Raw genomic sequence first — 19,329 nt, 5'->3', positions numbered from 1 at the left:
GAAGGAGCTTAAGTCCGAGGCACGTCTGCTCAAACCCCAGACTGGCTCAAGTGGTCCACTTGAGTAATGTGCTTAAGAGTTAGTATGTGGGCACTCCTCCCTTTCCTTTCATGCCTGGTATGGATGGAGCAACTGAATGGAGCAGGAAGCAGGCCAGGAGGAAAAAGATGCCCCCACCTCAACCCGACTGGTCTGTTTGAAATGTTGCTGCCTCTGGTTTGTGTGGGAGACCTGTGACCTCTCCATGAACAGCACAGGGGTCAAGAGGCAGATTACTGAATGGAAAGATTGTGAGAGTGCTGATACTAACATGGGCACCTCACGGTTTGATGCCTCCACCAACCAATGAAGTTTCTTGGAAAATGGTCACAATTTCCCCTTCTGTTCCTTACATATGGTGTTGAACAATGGCCGGAGAGGTTACATCATGATGTCAGAGTGGGGCTGACCTTTGGCCTCATCACTTAATCATTATAGGCAAATTTGTCAAACTTGGTGTATTAATTATGGAGTCATGGCCAAGAACATATTTTGTGGTCACCTTTGACCACCAATCTTATCAGGTCATACTGGAGTCCAAATTTGAAGACATTTTCTTGAGACGTTCCTGAGATACGGTGTTCACAAGAAGGGGATGTATGTTCATGAGAATGAAATCATTCATAATGTCTTCTGCCACAGATGTCGCCAGGGCGGGGGGGAATAAATAAAAGAACTGTGCAGGGGAGGAGTGATTATTCAGAACCAGATTTTCTCAGAGACTCGCACATAAGTGGGTTATTCTGAGCACATGACAAATCTCCATACGTCTTAATTTCACCAAATACAGCATTTCCCTCTCTTCCATTAAAACCACAGTTGTGGGAGTGCACATCAAAAGCGTTGTGCGTCACTAGACTCTGTGCATGTGTGTGTCTGCGTGTGTGTATACATGCCTTTAAAAGGATAAGCCTGAGGCACAAGTATTTCCAGAGCACGGTGTGTGTAGCACAGAGCTGAGATTCGAAGAAGGCAGTCTACTAAGCTGGTTCATCAGGTTAAATAACAGACTGATTCAACTGTTCACTTGTCAGTGAGGAGAGCGAGGTGTTATCAGACTAACTATATCACTTCCTCTATAGTCTCACCCACATGTCTATGTGTGTTCTTATGTCATTCAGGCCTCTTTCGGTTAAAAAAATAAAAAATAAAAAATCAGTATCAGAAATGCTTTACTGCCTATCATCAGTATTGGGAATGCCCCAAAAATCTATTTGGGGTGGCTCTAAATATTAGATCAGTTGTCTTTAATTCAAAATCATGATATCTTGGCTTCTTCTGAGTTTGCCAGTTTTTTTTTTTTTTAAATGTTCATAGACTTTAGAGAAATGCAATGGAAGCCAAATGGTAAAGCCATCAAATGTTTTTTTAATTTCACATCGCTATCTGCTTCAGAGGCTGAAAGTGGAAACACAGGTAATTCTGTCAGCTCCTCAGAAAATCCTCTGGTATTAGGTGTTTGTTTCTAAACAATGAATAGGTTTTTGACAGTGTGTTTGTATTTGGCGCTTTAGGTGTTATGGGATAAGTTAAAAAGTTGGGAACCACTGAGTTGAAGTCAGGTATAGTCTCTCAGGAGAGAGACTATAAAAGGGACATTTAGGGACACCATTATGGATGAATAAAAAAACAGATGCTGACCTCCTCTCGGGGCTGAGGACGGCCTCCCTCTCCTGCCTGTCAGGGCTCCTATACCGACTCCTCTTCTCTGCCTTTCTGGCCTCAGCCTCCAGCCGTCTGGACCGCGGCGTGTCGTGGTGGCTGAAGGGGTGGCTGCCCCTCTGGGAGGTCGGGTGACTGTCTGTGCTGGTCACTGTGCTGCCGCTGGCATCCGAGTCCAAAGAGCTGACCGAGCCGCTGATGTGCGAGCCATTGGAGAGCAGGGAGCTGCCAGAGGGAAAGGGGTCGCTGGGGGCTGGGGAGAGGCAGCGGGGGACTCCTCCCAGGCTGGAGCAGGAGCCAGTGGGGGAGAGAAGGTCACTGGGTGGCTGCGGCACAGAGCTGTGCATTGGCAGGCTTCCCCGGTCCACCTCGTCGCCATTGACTGAGCCTGCATCTGAGCCATGGCCCACAGACGCACATTCACCTTGACAAGAACAGAGTGTCACAGAACGTCTTAACAATTTGTACTGTTCTCTCTGTTAATATCCTCACGTTAGCAGATTTGTGTCTGTTACTTACAGAACATTTACAATGTCTGTTCAGTTCAAACACTTTATAAACACTATAATGGGGTTCCTCTGTAAAAAAGCTGTTTTTCCTCCTTACCTGTGGAGGGCAGTGGTGATCCTGGGGGCACGTCAGCAGGGGCCCAGACTATAGCTCCCTCAGCCTCCCTCTGGTTCAGCTCCTCCTGCCAGATTATGGAGCTGGAGTCTGGAACCTTCTCTGCCTCAGGGATACCAGAGCCAGTCACTGCTACCTTGGCTGGACCTGGCTCCTGGTGATGAGCATATAAAAGTACAGTATATAGAATTAAAAAGAATATAAAAGTAATGTAAAAGGAACAATAAATGAGGGTGTGTGTTATCAAGCTATGACACGCATCCTTTTTGTATGATGTAAAAGAGATTAACCTGGGAGGTCGCAGGCTCCACCTTGCGTTTCTTCTTCTGGTTCTGTTTGTTGGTTCGGGGGTAAACCACCAGCTGCTCACTCCACCTGAAACAGACACACAGGAGTGTTTCTGACATTTGTGCATGAACATCTGAACCCTGCCCAAGCCAGTAACAGCCACAGCCAGACAACTCACCCATTGATGATCTCTTTATTCTCTCCTCTGATGAAGTACTCCTGGTCTGGCGTGATGATGCACAGGGAGTTCTTCTGGCCGGTCTTGGGCTCAGCGTCAATGACGTCGGTGCAGAGGTTCATGTTCACGGTTCCCTGAGGCAGCGTGCTTGGCTACAGGAGAAACACGACAAATACTGTTTATTGCACATCAGAGTGTAGTACTTTACCCTTTGAATGAATAACTGAATACAGAGAATTAAGTAATAGCAAAGGTGAAGGTTAACTTAAATACATAAATAAATAAAGTATTACAACACCAGGGGCATTTAAAAGGAAGTGCAAGAGTGGATCTTAAAAAGAACAAATGTGGAGAAAATGTAGACAGGATGCTTGAGTCACTGGTTTGATTCCACATCTGATGTGTGACTGCCCGACTAAACAATGATATCATATTTATAATAGTTGAGGACTTTAAAACAGAAGATCGGACGGGAATCATGCAGTGTTTCACAGACTTGGTTTCATGGGTTTTTACTGCATCTCTCATCCAATCCCTCATCCCCCACCTGCCCCTCTATTTCACAGGCAGACTTCAGGGCACATCATGCCTGTACTGTATGGACACTCGTGTGTAATCACCAGCTCACCATGGTAACTAGGCAAATCCTTTCATTTGCAGCGCAGAGTGAGTGGAAAGGGGAGATGACAGCAATGGGATGCCGGACTAAAGCGGCTTTGTGTGTGTGATCAGTGAAGAACGTAGAGCTCTGTCTGCTTTGTAAACCAGCAATGACATTTGTAACGCTAAAAAAAAAAATCTCAACATCTTTGTAGTCAAAAGGAAACATATCGAACAAGCCACAGCCAAACCACCAATGTTACTTTTTCTGTGTGTTTTATGTGAATAGATTGTCAATTTAACTCAATAAGTTATTGTCTCATTAACATCAGAGTGGGAAGAAAAAAAATCACGTAAACTTCCTCTTCTTAAACCTGTTCTTTGTCTGCTCTGAATCCTGTGGCTCTGTTATCAGGCTTCGCTGAAGTCTGTGCCTTCCTACAGATGCAAAACAGGTGCTTGGTCTCTTTTCCAGCTCCTTTTAAGGCCACTGAACACGGATCCAGCTTTATTAAGATCTGCCTTTAAACCCCTGTGGGCTGCCAAATATGGCAAACTGCGTCGCACTTTGGGCGCTGTGGAAGAATTTCCTCCAGCCGGAAAAATAAATGAAGTTTGAGAATAAGTAGCCGTGGTAGATGACGCTGTCAAAGTGATGGTGAACCCTGCAGTGTGCTCAAACCTAGGTCACATCGATATTCTATTGATAATATCTGTCAAGAGGAGGGCTCCTCTAACACTTGCTATTTGATATGAAACATCCAAAGAACTAACACCAGAGTTCAAAGGGTTTGCTGATGCTTGCAGTGGCAAATAGCACTAAACGACTTTGCAGAAACTGCTGGGGAAGCATGCCATTCAGGTGCAGCTCAAACAGCAGCTAAGGCCCCTTTTCCACTGGCGAAAAACACACTGACATCAGGCTTTTGTCTGCAATGAATCAGACTCAATGGGCATTCATTCCCAGGTCAAACGATAAAAACATGACACCTGATTGAACACGATTATTTCTTCTTCTATATTTTGACAGTCTAGACACCGAGCCTGCACCTTTCCCGGTGTGATGGTATGACACGCATTCGGGTATTTGCGTGTAAATAGCCATGAATGTTTGTGTACAAATTGTTGTTGTTGTTGTTGTTGTGCAACAGCAATATGTAATTCAAAACATGCAAGAACACTGGCTAGACAGTGAGGTGAGAGAGCTTCACAATATCTGGCACATCCGTGTAGTTGAATGACTCACCAGCACAAAAACAGAAAGGCCAATTCCTCTACTGAGAATAGAGAAGGAGTCAATCGCCATGTACAAAAAACCATGCATACCCACACATTTTGGTGTAAAAGAGGTATAAAAAATAAAAAAAACACCCAACGGCACCCACAAGACTCCCTGGAAAAGTACATTCTACATGCTGCAGTGTCTCATTGAGCAGTAGCGGTCTCTCAGAATATGAGCTCCCCGACAATCACACTGCTCACAAGTGGACACTTGTGGAAAAGACTCTCTCTCTCTTAACCCTAATGGGATGTGATTCCTAATGCAATTGTGATTCAGAGACTTTTGACCAAAGAAACATAAAGACACCATGGCATCAAAACAAAGTAGGCAACCTTAGCTGCAGCCGTCAGACGTTTCACAGACAGAGGGAAAAAACCCACTCTACTGTAATGTAAGTGTACAAAATCTGAGCCCTGTGTAGCCCTAGTATAAACATTTGTCTTGAGTGATCTAATCCCAATTCGACAGCTCTATGTGCATCAGTTCACACCTGGTATTAGAATGCATCTCCAGTGACCACTTATAAACTTATGATTGGATATCCCTTCACTGCTCTATGCAAATACACACTTGTGTCGTGAAATATGAACAACATCGTCACAACCATGAATTATGTTCTTAATATGATGTGAAAATATTAACTGTAAAAGCATCAACACTGTCAGGTGGTATATCAGAATTAAAGTATCATTGTTAAATTCAAATGAAGCAATAAACTTTTTGATGAATATATAAAAGGGTATCATGATAAACTTTCCGTCCTTTTTGTTAGAAGCGTTGTTTTAAAAGCAGAGTGGAACAGAAAAACTATTTTACTCATCTGTAAAGATATCTGCTAACATTTGTTATTCCTAAACTCTTTTGTGCCTGCCGGAAACCTTCAGATCGATAAATCTGGTTTGCCATTGAACTGATTTACCATGGTGATTTATGCCAGTGAGAGGTGAGCAAGCTTAACCTATCTTGATAACTGCAAATTCTGCTTCGTAGTACAGGCCAGGGGTCTATGGACCTGTGTGTGTTTGATGAGCAGGTCAGGAGCAGTGTCGACCTTTTTTTGGTTTGAGACCGTGGATGATGAAAACCTCAACATCACTGAACAGTACACCAGTGGAAGCTCCCATTCAGTCCGAGACATTCCTTGAAGAGACCCCTTCTTCTCATACAGACAAAGCACTACAATACAGTGTGAGAATAGGGTCATTAATGCAAGATCACTGTGTGTTCCTTCTCCAGGGATGTTCCTCACCAAATTCTTTTGGCACCTGGAACTAAAGTGCTAAAGCTGCAGCAGTGAAGAGGGGCTATAACCTTAGAAGACATTTAACGTTCAAAGACTTCGACAGCATAAATCTTTTTATTGTCTGCAGCTAGGGTACCTTTAGCAAAACATATTTAAACTGCATTTCTTATACTATATAAATGTCCAGTTTGATCCAATTAATACTTAACATTGGAAAACTCCCACTGTCCATCCACAAAGTAAGTGGATGACATCAAGCCCAGGCGAAGGAGACGCCCAGAGTGCCTGAAGGTGAATTTTGTGTGTAATCTTTTGCTCTTAGGTGGAGCCTGGATTTCTAAAGTCCAGCTGATCCCTGGTGATGAGACGAGAGAAGCCACTTGTTGCTTAGAAACTGCCACTAGCAGCAAAACAAAGGAGATGTATCTGCCAGGGCTACCATTCAAAGGCAAACAAATTGCTGTGGGTTGGATTTCTACACAACTGGGCCAATTCCATATCCTCCAATTGTGTCTCTCAACCATGAGGCTGAGTATTTTTAGCTTTGCTGTGAGATATTATTAAAAACAAAATACTCCTCTTGAGACTTCAGCCACTCTGGCTGACATGACATGAGGGGCTATAAAACACACTATGCGACCGAACCAGAGACAATACAACCCACAGGAGATTGATGAGTAAAATGCTTCAAACCAAAAAGGGATGTGTCTATAGGGTAATTGCCCTGTGCTCAAATTTGTACTTTTTATTGGAGCCCAGGCCCAACTGTAAACTTTCTCAAAAAAATGTAAGAAAAGGAAAAAAGAAACAACATAGCCAGCTGTGGAATTAAGTGGAAAACACCCACTCCATAAATGATAAACCCTCCAGGAGGCTTTTATAGGATGAGCCAAAGGCAAGTTCACCACAGCAGGCTGTGGAGAGGAGACCGCTGTTTTATACGGTACATGTTTCTCGACACAGTGCCCTCCATCAAAAATCTCAACAGACAGAAGCCGCCAGTGTAGTTCCTCCAAATACTGTCGATGCTGTGTCAACTGTGATGCAAATCATTCCTGAAATCACACAGCAGAGAATTGAAAACAGTGATGTACTAAAGTGGTATAAACCCGGCATATCAAATACTCATGACCGCTGATGGTTGGGTGAGTTTCTGATATGTCCGAAATTTTTGTCAACTGTCGTCAGGCTCCTGCACAGTTGAAGCATTATCACGAGGCGATTATCCAAATTCAGAAACTTTTTTCTTCACAGTGAAATGGCAAAACACTAAGTAGTAAATTTAGATTAGGAAGTGTCCATGTTTTGCAAGCCACTTGTGTGTATGTGGACACCACAAACAAACTCTGATCTCTTCTTTGACAAAAAAACTGACTGGTCTGGAGCTGGTCTGAAGGAGCTGACAGCAACGCACAGTGTGCAGTCAGGTCATGTCAGACAATCCGGCTGTACAGAGTGAGCACATATATCGTGAGCTTTGGTGTTCCATCTCATACAATTTACCTGTACAGTACGATATGGAGTTTAACAGCATTTCTAAAGTCGTACAGTGTATGGCCAACTTTATTACACTGTCACACAAGAGTGACAGAACTGTTCTTCCCTTTCTTCAACATGATGTGGGACAGAAGCGGATCTGAAGTGAAGTTGTCTTCTGCGTCTCCTTCAGCATGTTCTCATGGTCGTTGACCTTTTGCCCCTGAAGCTTTCAGGGTGGTCTCATGATATTATTGCTTTTTTAGAAGATTTCTCTCAGACTGCCTGTCTCACTGTTTGTCCATATCCAATCTTCATCTCAATTTGATTCGCCATGTATGTAGCAGTGATGTACCTGCTAAACTATTCCTCTGGCTGTTCAACTATCAAGTTGGGTGCTTGCTGTGGCAGGCCGTGTGTGGAATGTCTGGGTCTGGGGCATATCTGACGTTTCCTCTGTGGCTTTTAGGGGCTAGAGCTCCCTTTCTCCTGCTCTCTGTGGTCCCCGGGGCTGCAAGCTCACTGCAGTTCACCAAATAAGGGCATTGGAGGAGGAATGCTGCTTCAGATGGGGAGAGCATCTTTCCCTCTGCTTGCGGTGGAAATAGTTCAGCTTTAAGAGTCCAGTGCTTCAGATAGCACCCTGCTGTCTACCGAGCAAAAAATAGAAACCAATGTCATCATCGCCTGGACCTTGTTCTCCAAGAGGAATCAAGATGTTTGGAAAATCAATGTTGGAAAAACAGCTCCATTCAACCACATTTGTCCTTTATAATTTAGTGATGAAGGGACTGTGACCTAATGAAAATCTTTCCTTTATGTTTGTAGAAGTATCATTATCATAGCAGGGTTTAACTTACCGCTACAAGACTAAACGAAATAAGCAGAAAAATAGAGTTCTGTACTGCTCTGGAAGGAAAAGATACCGTATTGGCCCTAATATGAGACAATACTTAATATTATGCTGCAGGATGAAACAATTAAATGTTCATTTATTACCTACACCAAGTAAGTTATGCTTTTCACTCATGTCCGTTTATTTATTTGTTGGTTGTTTGTTTGTCCGCAGCAGGACTATGCAAAATATACTAAACAGATTTCCACCAAACTTGGTAGAGGGATGGGACATAGGCCAAATAAGAAACCATTATATCTTCGGACGGATCCAGGAATCGCATCAATATTGCGAGACAGGGCTTTTTTTTTTGACATTGTCATCAATTTCCCCAAGAAATTATTCATTGATGTTGATGAAACAGGGCATATTTAGAGGACTGACAAGTGTGTGTAATTTGGTGCGGCTTGATTGATTCTAAGGGGGCTGTTGGGCCTTGTTTGAGGTATGCACTCTTTTGAGTGCCATTCCAGTTAACAGATATTCTTTATAAATGGAGTGAGTACCAGTGTAGCTACACTCTTTTACGCATGTGTTATTAGTGAGTGTTTTTGAGTCTGTCTATAGTGAGTCTTTCAGAGTTAATCCACCTTAAAAGTGTTTGGATAGATTCTGAAGGCTGGTGCACAATGTTCTACAGCCACAGTGGAAATGAATACATGGCGAGTGAAAACAAGTTCTTGCACAAATGAACCAGGTAGAAAACCTGTCAAACAGCCAAGAATTACATCTGTCACAGATCTGTCAAAAAGAATCAAGTCTGAAAAATGTTAACGGCCCGACAAATTGATTATGCGAGAGAGAGAGTGAGAGAGCGAGAGAGAGAGCTACAGTAAATCAGTCAGCTGACTAGTGGCCACTGGGACAGTGAGATGTCTACAGACGTCCAGTCGGACAAAGATTTTGGTCAGTGTGCCAAATGTTGTATCTGTGTCAGATGGTTATGAGAGGTTGAGAAAATTGCAGATGAAATCCATTCACCAAGTCTTGTTTTACCGATGTTATTTTTGAATGACGCACAAAGTTGATGATAAGGACATAATGTTTGTAATGCTCGCCCAGCACAGAAAGAGAAAAGAGGGAAAAGGATGACAAAAGGAGTCTGGGTATTTCGTATCGATACAAGAAGTAGGAATATCAACAACGGCTGAAATATGGCCAACACACCTCAGAGTAGGAGCTTCCTTTGCTCCAGCTAGCCATGACAAGAACTATTTAACTAAGCATAAGTAATTAACTTCCATTAATTACTAAGCACATACAATCTAAATTTCAGCATTCATCTTTTTTTTCTTGGAACATCATGAAAATGTTGTGGACCACAATCAAATTCAAATGATTTGCTTTAGTTCAGCACAAAACATTAACACGAAGGAGGAGACTTTACTTCAAGCTCTTATGACCTTACGCCTGAACCCTGCTGTCTTGACATTCAATATAGAGCAGAAAATACTTTGTACTATCAGGCACGGACCTCCTTGTTATGAGAGGCTTAGCAGGGCCGGTCTGTTGACGAACAGCAATAAGAGTGGAGATAATGTGATCAAAGGAGCCATAAGACAAAGAGTGGGTGGGTGTTGCTTGTGTAAATCTCTGCATTCATATAAAAGCCACAGGAGGGGAATGGATATATGAACGCAAGCCTTCAACCCAGACCTCAAACAGATCATATCCAACCTCCACTAGTGGCCTGGGCCACTGGGTAAACAACGATGAGCGTGATGCGATCAAGACCGTTAACGTGTTATTATCAGTTTTCCTATGTTTAAAAGAGCTCCGATCCTCAGAGTCCAGAGTACAAAGCAGCCATTTCCCTGACCCACTTTTCCTGCCTTGTGGAGCAGATGAAAAGACCACAGGACAATAAGGCAGACAGTTTGGGAATCGCTGTTACAATGAGAGGAAAACACAACTGCACAGCAGCACTGGTAGTCACTGGAAACACATTACACAGTGGAAACATGCACACGCACACGCACAAACACAACCACGTTTCCTCACATTGTCATCACTGGCAACACAAAGAGATTCACCAAATGTGACTTCAAACGTCTGGCTTATACACAGAGGCCCAGTCGGGCTGTTCCAAAGTCAGCTCATCTCCTTTCCCCTCACAGTTGGTGCTCCTCACACACACACAGATACACACCTGCAGAAAATGTCTCTTTTATGTTTAAAAGTAAAACATGAGGTCAAGTTAAACTAAAAGTCAGTGTCTGTGTGTTGTCCTGCAGGCTGCCGGGTAGAGTATTGCCCCCAGTGTTTACACACAAGCAGTCCAATCTCCAGCCTGATTAGCAGGTATGGGCTTGGTCACCCGTGTCACATTCCCCTGGCGACACACTGCCACCACAAACACAGGATTACAGTGGGCACCAAGAGGTGACTTCACAGCCTTTTACTCTGTGCTTCTCCAATCCTCTTCACTGCATTGCATATAACACACAGCAAAAGGTTACTGCGGGAAAGGCGCTGTGATAGATGGTTCATGTAGGAAATTTCAACACCACTGTCTGCCCTCATAACCAAAAGCCCTCTTGACATCTGTGCCAGTGTCTTCTATGTGTATGGTTCGTCTTTTTCATTCTGAGGTATCTGTCTTTTAGTTTTTTTTCAGTTTTGCGTTTGCCACGTTCTCAAAACGTCATCAAGGCGCTCATTGTGAATCCCCTGGATTTTCTTCTGCTATTGTCTTACATAAGCTCATTCAGACGTTATCTGTTTTTCCTAGGGGGCTGGCAGGAGAAACTCAGGCCACAACAACTGTCTCGTACATTTGCATGCTGACATACAGCCCCTCCGGATAATTTCAGGAGATTATTCGGAGGTCAGTGCATGTCTGAAAGCAGTTATATATGTATACATAACATTACTGCCTACAGCAGCCAAGAGAAAAAAATCACGTATAATTTAGACTTCTGTAAATTAACTTCTTTTTAACCTCTAAGAACTGTATTGAGGAGGCTGAATTATGAAAATGAATATGAAAACACATTTCTCTAGCCTTTAGGTTCAGTTCGGTTCACGCCCTGGTTGCACAAAAGAAGAGAAAGAAGTCTGGGAGTAATGGATAAGATGCACAACTTACCGACTCGTCCAGGGCAAAGCGTAAACAGCCATGTTCGTACAGCACAAAGAATCTTCTTTGCCATTTCTGTTAGAAGAAATACTTGCGATCAGAGAAGCTTGACTTTGAAGCAATGTAGATGTATTATGGGTTACAACATCACTGAAATGCTGCTTTTTACATAAAATCGAAGAAAGAAAGAAAAAAGCACTTATTTTTCCAGAAAAGAACAACAATGCAAAGTTCGACAGTTAAGCTTCACATTTTATCTTTCAAGAAGAGGCTGTAGATGCAGGGAAAACAGCTTTTGATGAATTCCAGCACAGTACATTTACATTAATTAAGGGGAAGTAAAGCATATACAAACACTGTACATATGTATACATCCCCCTTGACCACAGAAAAAAAGCAGCCCTATATACAGAACATGTTCTTACCCTGGATCTTTGCATAGGATTGTCAAAGTCAGTTCCCTCCGGGGCCAAGCAAAGCCATCCACCATAAATAGGTTTAGCCTGTAAAAGAGAGAGGGGGGAGGGAAAAAGAGCAATTTAGGTAATCATTAAAACTGGAAGAGAGTGTTAGCTGAGGGGGGATGGGAGGGAGCGAGAGATGCTGTTAATATGAGGAAGAGAAGCCTTTTGGGGTCCAGATGTTGCCTCTGCTTTCGAGGTGCATTTTGCAGCCACACAAAACCAGTTGGTGATCCTTCTGGTGCAATCAGCTCTGTCTGATGACATGATTGAGTGCTTCTTTTTTTCTTTGTTCCCCAACAGCAGATGAGACCAAAAGACGAAGATGACGACTGACTAGAGGCCTTCTTAAAACTCACAATTTATCTAAACCCATTATCAGAGTTCATCGTCTGGGCTACCGCAGCCCAACAGAGGCACAACAGTTCTAAAGTCATGGAAACATATAAACCGAAGCTGCTTTCAGACCTACCCTGGACACGTAGAAGACACCAACGAAGATGTCAAGAGAGTTCTGGTGATACGAGACAACTACGGTGTCGGGGTGCTGTAAACAAAATCATGTGAACCACGCAGCGGAGTTAATACGACACTTCCCGTCTCTTTCGGCTGCACCCGGCTGCTCCACCTCTCGCATGAATAATTCAGGGTATTTGATGCTGTTGTGAACACGTCTGTGCAGAAAACCTCCCGCTGTGTTGTGCATGTGTGAAAGGTAGACTCTGGGTAAACTCTGTAGCCAATTCTCCGGACATTATCCGGAGGTCATGTCTGAAAGCGGTTGCTCCTACGGGGCAGTATGTAGGCTCTGTAAACCTGCTGCTCTTTGCTCTCCATTAATAAGGACAGCCAAGTGTTAACCATTAGCGAGCGGTTCTCAAACCAGCAATCATTCCCCCACCTCTTCCATAAACCTATCCCTTGAATTTCTGCTGTAAGGTAGAAGGATCTGATGATTATTCTGCTACTCTTATACAAGACCTGGTTCTCCTCCATGTCACTGCATGCCTGTCATAAATCTACATGTTCCTTCCTTGAACCTGTATGAACGTGCCTATAAAAAGGTTGTTTCGATGAGCAGAAACCATTAAAAAAAAGGTTACTATGGAGGGGCCACAGCCTGTGGCCCAGATAACTCAAATTGGTGTCGTAATTTGACCAAAGATGATTCTCACTGGTGACTTAATGTCCTGCACTGAGACAGACAGCCGGAAAAAAGCACAAACTCTAGAGAGACAACCATGAGGAGGAAAACAAGAAGCAGCTGTTTCAGAAACTTTAGAAGCAAGAAGAACACATCCCTGCTCACACGCTTACAATAACACACAATGGACCAACTTCCTCTATACTGATCCTGCATATAACATCCCCACCACTACCCCCTCCAACCTGGGGATATACTGATTTTCCATAATAAAAACTATGTAACAGTGACACCCCAACACCAACCCAATGCCATCCTACAGGTGCTGTAGTGTACATTGAGCTCTTGTTACTTTATTAATTTAACAAAACTAATTTTTCATTTCATAATTCAGACTGAAACACACGCAAATCACTAAATTATCTCACTGTAATGCAAAGAATCTCTGCGATATCAACACTGATCACCACATGATCAATACTTTTCTTAAATTAGTAAAATCTTTCTTCATAGCTGCGCTCATTAATAAATTAATTCAGCCCACCCCGACTCCGCTGGCTCACTTCCTCTCTCTTGCGCTGACACACAGACAAACAGTGTCATTGCACACATTTCTGAACTCAGACTGGGTAAAAACAACAGATTTGTAAACTTAGCTGACAGAGCCATTAAAAACAATTTTAGAACTTTTTTTATGGTCCAAACATGTATGAAAAGATCCCAAATGAACACTGTAAGCGGACAGCTAGATCATTATAACCAAACTATTACAGCATTTATATAGGAGCGATTATGTCCCAAGCTTTTCGATCCATAAACAGTTGATCACTTTATCCAGTTTCCACTGTATTTTTCTATGTTATAGTAGACACTGAAATTATAGTCTGTGTGCGGCAGACAGGCCTCTGTCTGTGTCGAGGGAATGGGGCATCACAATATTGGCTCAACATTGTGGCTGTCGGCCATCACTAATGGTCGATGGCATCGTCCAACAGCCCAACCATGTTTATGCTTTTAAGATGTTTTGGATCATTTTAGCCTTTGTTTGTAGAGCAACCATGGACGTAAAGTTAAATGATAAGTGCCTTAACCATTAGGTCACCAGAGGGTCCAACCATCAACATCTTTTATGCACAAATGTAAAGTATGTGCTATCCTTTACAGCTGTGGAATGTCACTAACAGATGCTTTAACTAAGGAGTCCACGGATATCCACCTTAATAACCAGTTTCAACACAAATAGAACACAAACTGAACATCCCTCACTAACCTACCTGCACCCACTTGTTCTTCTTAACAAAACGTCAGCCTGAACATTATATGCTCCTATATCAATCAAAACAGCCGTCACAGGCCATGAGAAAGCTCACATTATATTCTCAGTATAAGCCTGTAAACATGACCCAAAGTGTATGTATACACTCCCATGTATTTTCCTGTGTTGTGTATTGGGTTCTGCAAACCGCTGGTCACAATAATGTGACTGAACGCTGCCTGTTAAGACATGTACAGATCACCGGAACTGCTGCTGACGGTCTGCTGACATGCTGCTCATGCTAAACCTTCTGTGTAGGCATGGTGTTTGACATATTACTCATTGGGCTATAACTAAAATGTCAACAGATGGAAGTTGTTTTTGCTGGAAACCTTTGTGTTGGGATGAGGAGGCTACACACCACACACACACGATTATCTGAGATAATTTATCTGTTTCGACACACAAGATAGGTATTGTCATTAATATTTCTTTATGTTGCTGCATACTGCAAAACTATTACTTGTTTTCACACCTCATAACTGTGTCCAACAAAGCCAGCCAATCCTGTGCAAACCTTCAATAAGCTCTCTAATCATGTCAGCACATGACAGTATTAAGCATAATTATATCAATTACTACATGGTGCCATGTGAAATTAGTTATCATAAAGACAGAAAGTTGGCTTCTCTACTTTGCTGCTACATGAACTACCCAACCATTGGCAGTAAGTCAGCGTCCTCAAAAAGGAATAAATGTGCTTGTGTTCTAATGGCAACTCAGACAAACGGGTTCATTCTAACTGGGATTCTGTTTTCACAGCTTGTGGGTGACAAAAACAAATCGCAGCTGGGCGTGACACCATGTGAAAATGCTCCTGATATCACAACAGTGAACCTAAATACAAGGCCCTCCCACAAACATTGGACAGGCTGGCACAGAGCCATTGATATGGGAGTTGTAGTCTATTTGGCGTGACATGATAAAAACAACTGAGAGAACAGCCTGCAGTCAAATCAGGAAATGCACTGGACCATTTGTGTTAACGTTATAGGCTCTGAAAGGTTTGACTCCACTCTGTACCTTTTAGTCAGAATCTTTTATCGTGGGTTGTGGAGCTGCAGCCTCTGGGAACCTCTACTCTTGATTTCCCAACCACAAACTTCCTTTCTCTCCCTGTGACTCCTGCTCCCACTCCTCATGTCCCATCGCATCCCTGCCTGTCTCTCACAGTCCCTCCCACGTACGTGTAAACCTCAGCCTGCCTGTGTCCTCCATCAATGTCCTGCCTCCCACCACCTCGACCAGATAGTATGATCGCTTTTCTCCAGCAGGGAGGGACCGCCGGGCCTAGACGAAAATCTTAACTCTCTGGGGACGAACAATTCATGGGTGAAAACCGTGACACCGATGCTGGAACTTGTAGGGAAATAAAACCTCCTTTTGGAGCACATTGACTGAAATAAAAGATTTTCCCCGGGCTCCAGCAGCAGCCCCCCCCCACCTTTTGTACTGGCAGCGTTGAACAAAGAGATTGTTTATATTGGATACTGTCCGTCTGACATTCAGCTCTGTTCCTTTTGCATAACTTTTCCATGTGGGCTATCTGTTCCAAAGTTGCATTCTCAAACTCCCTTTAAGTTCTGAATAACCTTCATTGAATTTAAGGCTCAAATTCATTAAGGTAAATAACCTATTCATGGTGTTTTAACAGCATTACAGAGCTTTATTTTTACTGGGTTATGGGGTTGATCTCCTCTTAGTCGACCTGCATCGGTTTCTGAACACTGGGGACATTTTACAAAGCTTTACCCCGACTGTGGGTCGGGGCTCAGAAGTTTAACACCGTTTATGTGGTGTTACACAAAGAATTAGACCAGCAATGGACTGGTGAGTAGTCCCAACCAGTTCGAGGGCTGTCCAGATAGAATCCTTACAAAACGTGCTTGTGCAACTGAGCTCCCTGCTAACTGTTTGGATAGCTGACAGACTGCAGGCGTTTTCAAAAGCCTGTGGGCGACTGGAACAACAGTGATGAGCGAGGACTGATGGCGAATCACTCTCAAAGGCCAGTACAGTAAGCCTCTCTGGTTCCGGCTGTCGTCACTCGGGCTGTGTGAGAGAGTTTTCGCCGGGTCACAGGGAGATTAGAGGAAGTGATGTAACCATAAGCTCTCTATCCTGACTCAGGAGTCTCGCATCTGAAGGGTTAACCTGCAATAAACTCGGGGCGGCAAGTGATACGCACATGTGTAAAAAGCAAGCACAGCGTGTGCCCCCACACACTCCCAGAGGAGAAGAGGATGCTGACGTTGCTGTTTGGCTCTTAAGCCATGTACAAGGGCGCATCTGGGCCTCATCGTCTGGGATCAATTACCGGATACAACAGAGTCTAAACTAATGATCTGAGAGAGAGAAAAGAGTGACTCAGAAAGACATGCCTCTAACATGATCCCCACAGCTGAGCCGCACTTTATTCCATACCCTGCTCATCTATGCTGCTCTCCAGTCAGGTTCCCATATATCCCCCCAACTCCCAGTTTTTTGGGAAAACAAACAACTGCAGATAAACAACAGCTGACGGTTGCACAATCCATCACAGGGACCGAGCTGGCAAGCAAATGTGATCACTGTAGGTAGAAGAAATCCACAGGAATCCGCTTTCACATTCACACGGACGTAGACGGGTTGTGTTGTGTTTCAGCCAAAATAAACACCCCCCACTTTCACTCCTTCATAGCTGTAATTACACTGTTGCTCAACAAGTGCTTTAAAATGAATTATCTAAGGGATATGCTGCTGGTCTTTACAACTCAACTGTGATATCCATCCGATTAGGGAGGCTGTAACTGAGCTGTAAAAGTCTGACATCGTAGATATAAAATGGAAGTGAGGCTAATGTCAGTCAGGCAGCTGGTCACACATCTGCCAGCCAGTGAGCATTTACACTTTCATAAGTTTGGCTGCAGCAATATTTTAAAAAAAAGAGGACTCTGAGCTTCTTAAGACACTGATCTTAATGTTAGTAATCTTCAGGAGTTGTCCAAGTATATATATAATGGACTTGTTTGTCTTACGGTCAGTCCAGTTGCCAATGTACACTTGTACAACTCCTTAAGAAAACCATGACAGGATTCAAAGACATAATGTTAGTCATGTTAGTAATGGTCGTATCATTTGTTTGCTCACCTGGGTCAGATCCTGGTCCGTCAGCAGATGCAGCTCTCGAGGCTTGAAGCAGTTCTGACATTTACTCTTGTTGAAGAAGTTCGCCTGGAATTTCCTACAGGGGTTTTCTTTTGCGGTAGACATTATACAAACTTCAGCTCCCTTCTCGGCAAGCAGCTTCTCTGGGAGGTGGAGCCGTAATCCCGACGTGTTCCCGTGCGTCTCTTCTATCCCAACTTCGAATAAGCTCCAGCACTGCGATGCATTTTCAAGTTTTAAAAAACAGGAAAAAAAAGACCAAAGTGGAGCTGCGGTGCTCGGAGACTACGTTCAAATCAAACCCTCCTTTTGTCCGTTTAGTTGTATCCAATTGCTGCTTCCCGTTAAACAATTAGCTGCCATCAAGCCAGCCTCCTCATCACTCAGCCAGGGATGAATGCTTCTCAGTCCGTGGCCTGCGACCACAAAGCGGAGAGGCGAGAAAGCTGGCTAATATCCTGTTAGCTTTCCAGATCAATAACGTGACGGCGTCAGCCACAAAAACAACATTTGCACACAGTGTTCGCCTTCGCGCTCCGGGGCGATAGTGTCCATGGAGCAGCGACCGACTCCCATGTGAAGCACAGGAGCCGACGGAAAGGCTGGCGGTGAGGCGGCGGGCTACTCTCCCGTTCGCAGCGCTCGGTCCATGCGAAGTTCACCCACTGCTCCTCTGCTAAGCTACGGTTAGCTCGGCTAGCTAGCTAATGAAAGCGTCTCCTGGCTGGCGTCTACAACTTGACTCCAACACAATGAGGAGAAACCGTCCGAAAAATCCCCTGCGGTCCCCGGGCTATTCTCCCCAAAAGAGAGTCGCTGCATGCAGGGTGAGCCACTCTGCTCCACTTACGGTCCGCTCAGGCAGTATTTGGGGTCTGGTTCCATAACTAGCCTGGTTAGCGGCGGTAGGTTTATTTTCTTCTCTCCCACCGGAGCGAGGGAGGCGGACACAGATCTCACCAGATCCTGGAATTCCACTGGCCTCTCGCGATAACTGCTCACTGTCGCCGCCCACAGGCAGAACACGGTTACTGAGCTGTTTTATACACGCTAAATAAATGTGTGTTTGAGTTTGATATAGTTTGTTGTTGTTATTATCATTATTAATCAGTTTGAAGTGTATATATGTATATAAAGAGAGAGAGAGAGAGAGAGAGAGGGGAGATATCCGTTTGATTGAAAATGATAATTCAAAAGTAATGAATACTTTTATTAAGTGTTGGAATTGATGAATATGAACGACAAATGATCCTTTTTGAGTTAAATGTCTTGACTAAAATATGTTTAAAGATCTAAATGATATTAATAATAAATGTTCTAGTGTTTCCAACATATGCGACACCATATCTTTTGTGTGTTGTTGATATGAGTAATATGTTTACAAGATAAGTTTATCATATCAAGTTTATCAAGTATGACTGAGTTGTTAAAGTTTCAGAAAATAAAAGGTGTAATGAAACTCACAGAAAAAACTGAAATAAATTTCACATATTATGCCAGTACATGAATTAACTTTAAAATAAATTCTCAAAATAAACGACTAAAAAAAAGAATGTAGCTGAATAGACAGAAGTACACATTTTATATTAGATATGATATTTATATAGATATTTATATATTTAATACCTACATTTTTGAAGAAGTCCTGCATTCAGATTTTACTTCCCTAAAGTACAGAGGTCCAGATGTCAAAGTAAAACACCACAATGTATAATAACTTTCATTACAAGAAAAAATGTTGCATTCAAACTATAACATCGGTAGAAGTGAATTTTGAATTTCATTCTGTTAAATTGGGGTATAAGCTGTGTCATTGTTTATAATTGATAATGCCATTTCAACATTGTGGCTGGTCAAGCAGGAGTAAAGTGTAAGAGAGTAAAAGAGAAATATTAA

General features: G+C 43.1%; 1 protein-coding gene across 5 annotated transcripts in view; it reads right to left on the bottom strand.

The window, feature by feature from the left end:
- Nucleotides 1–18,399, bottom strand: part of LOC118100225 (myosin phosphatase Rho interacting protein) — a 41,079-nt gene extending 22,680 nt beyond the window's left edge. For 4 of the 5 annotated variants that reach the window (XM_035145080.2, XM_035145078.2, XM_035145081.2 and 1 more), the window contains exons 1-7: nt 17,416–18,399; nt 11,792–11,869; nt 11,376–11,441; nt 2,792–2,943; nt 2,616–2,700; nt 2,308–2,479; nt 1,681–2,125 (exon numbers count right to left, since the gene is read on the bottom strand). In XM_035145080.2, coding sequence (XP_035000971.2) covers nt 1,681–2,125; nt 2,308–2,479; nt 2,616–2,700; nt 2,792–2,943; nt 11,376–11,441; nt 11,792–11,869; nt 17,416–17,538 — 1,121 coding nt within the window. In that variant the 5' untranslated portion in view covers nt 17,539–18,399. The remainder of the gene's footprint in view (nt 1–1,680; nt 2,126–2,307; nt 2,480–2,615; nt 2,701–2,791; nt 2,944–11,375; nt 11,442–11,791; nt 11,870–17,415) is intronic. The other variant, XM_035145082.2, reaches the window with a different exon arrangement.
- Between the last annotated feature and the right edge of the window lie 930 nt (nt 18,400–19,329).

This window comes from Hippoglossus stenolepis, chromosome 21 (genome assembly GCF_022539355.2).
Source record: "Hippoglossus stenolepis isolate QCI-W04-F060 chromosome 21, HSTE1.2, whole genome shotgun sequence".
NCBI lineage: Eukaryota > Metazoa > Chordata > Actinopteri > Pleuronectiformes > Pleuronectidae > Hippoglossus > Hippoglossus stenolepis.
This window is presented reverse-complemented; position numbering and strand designations above follow the sequence as displayed.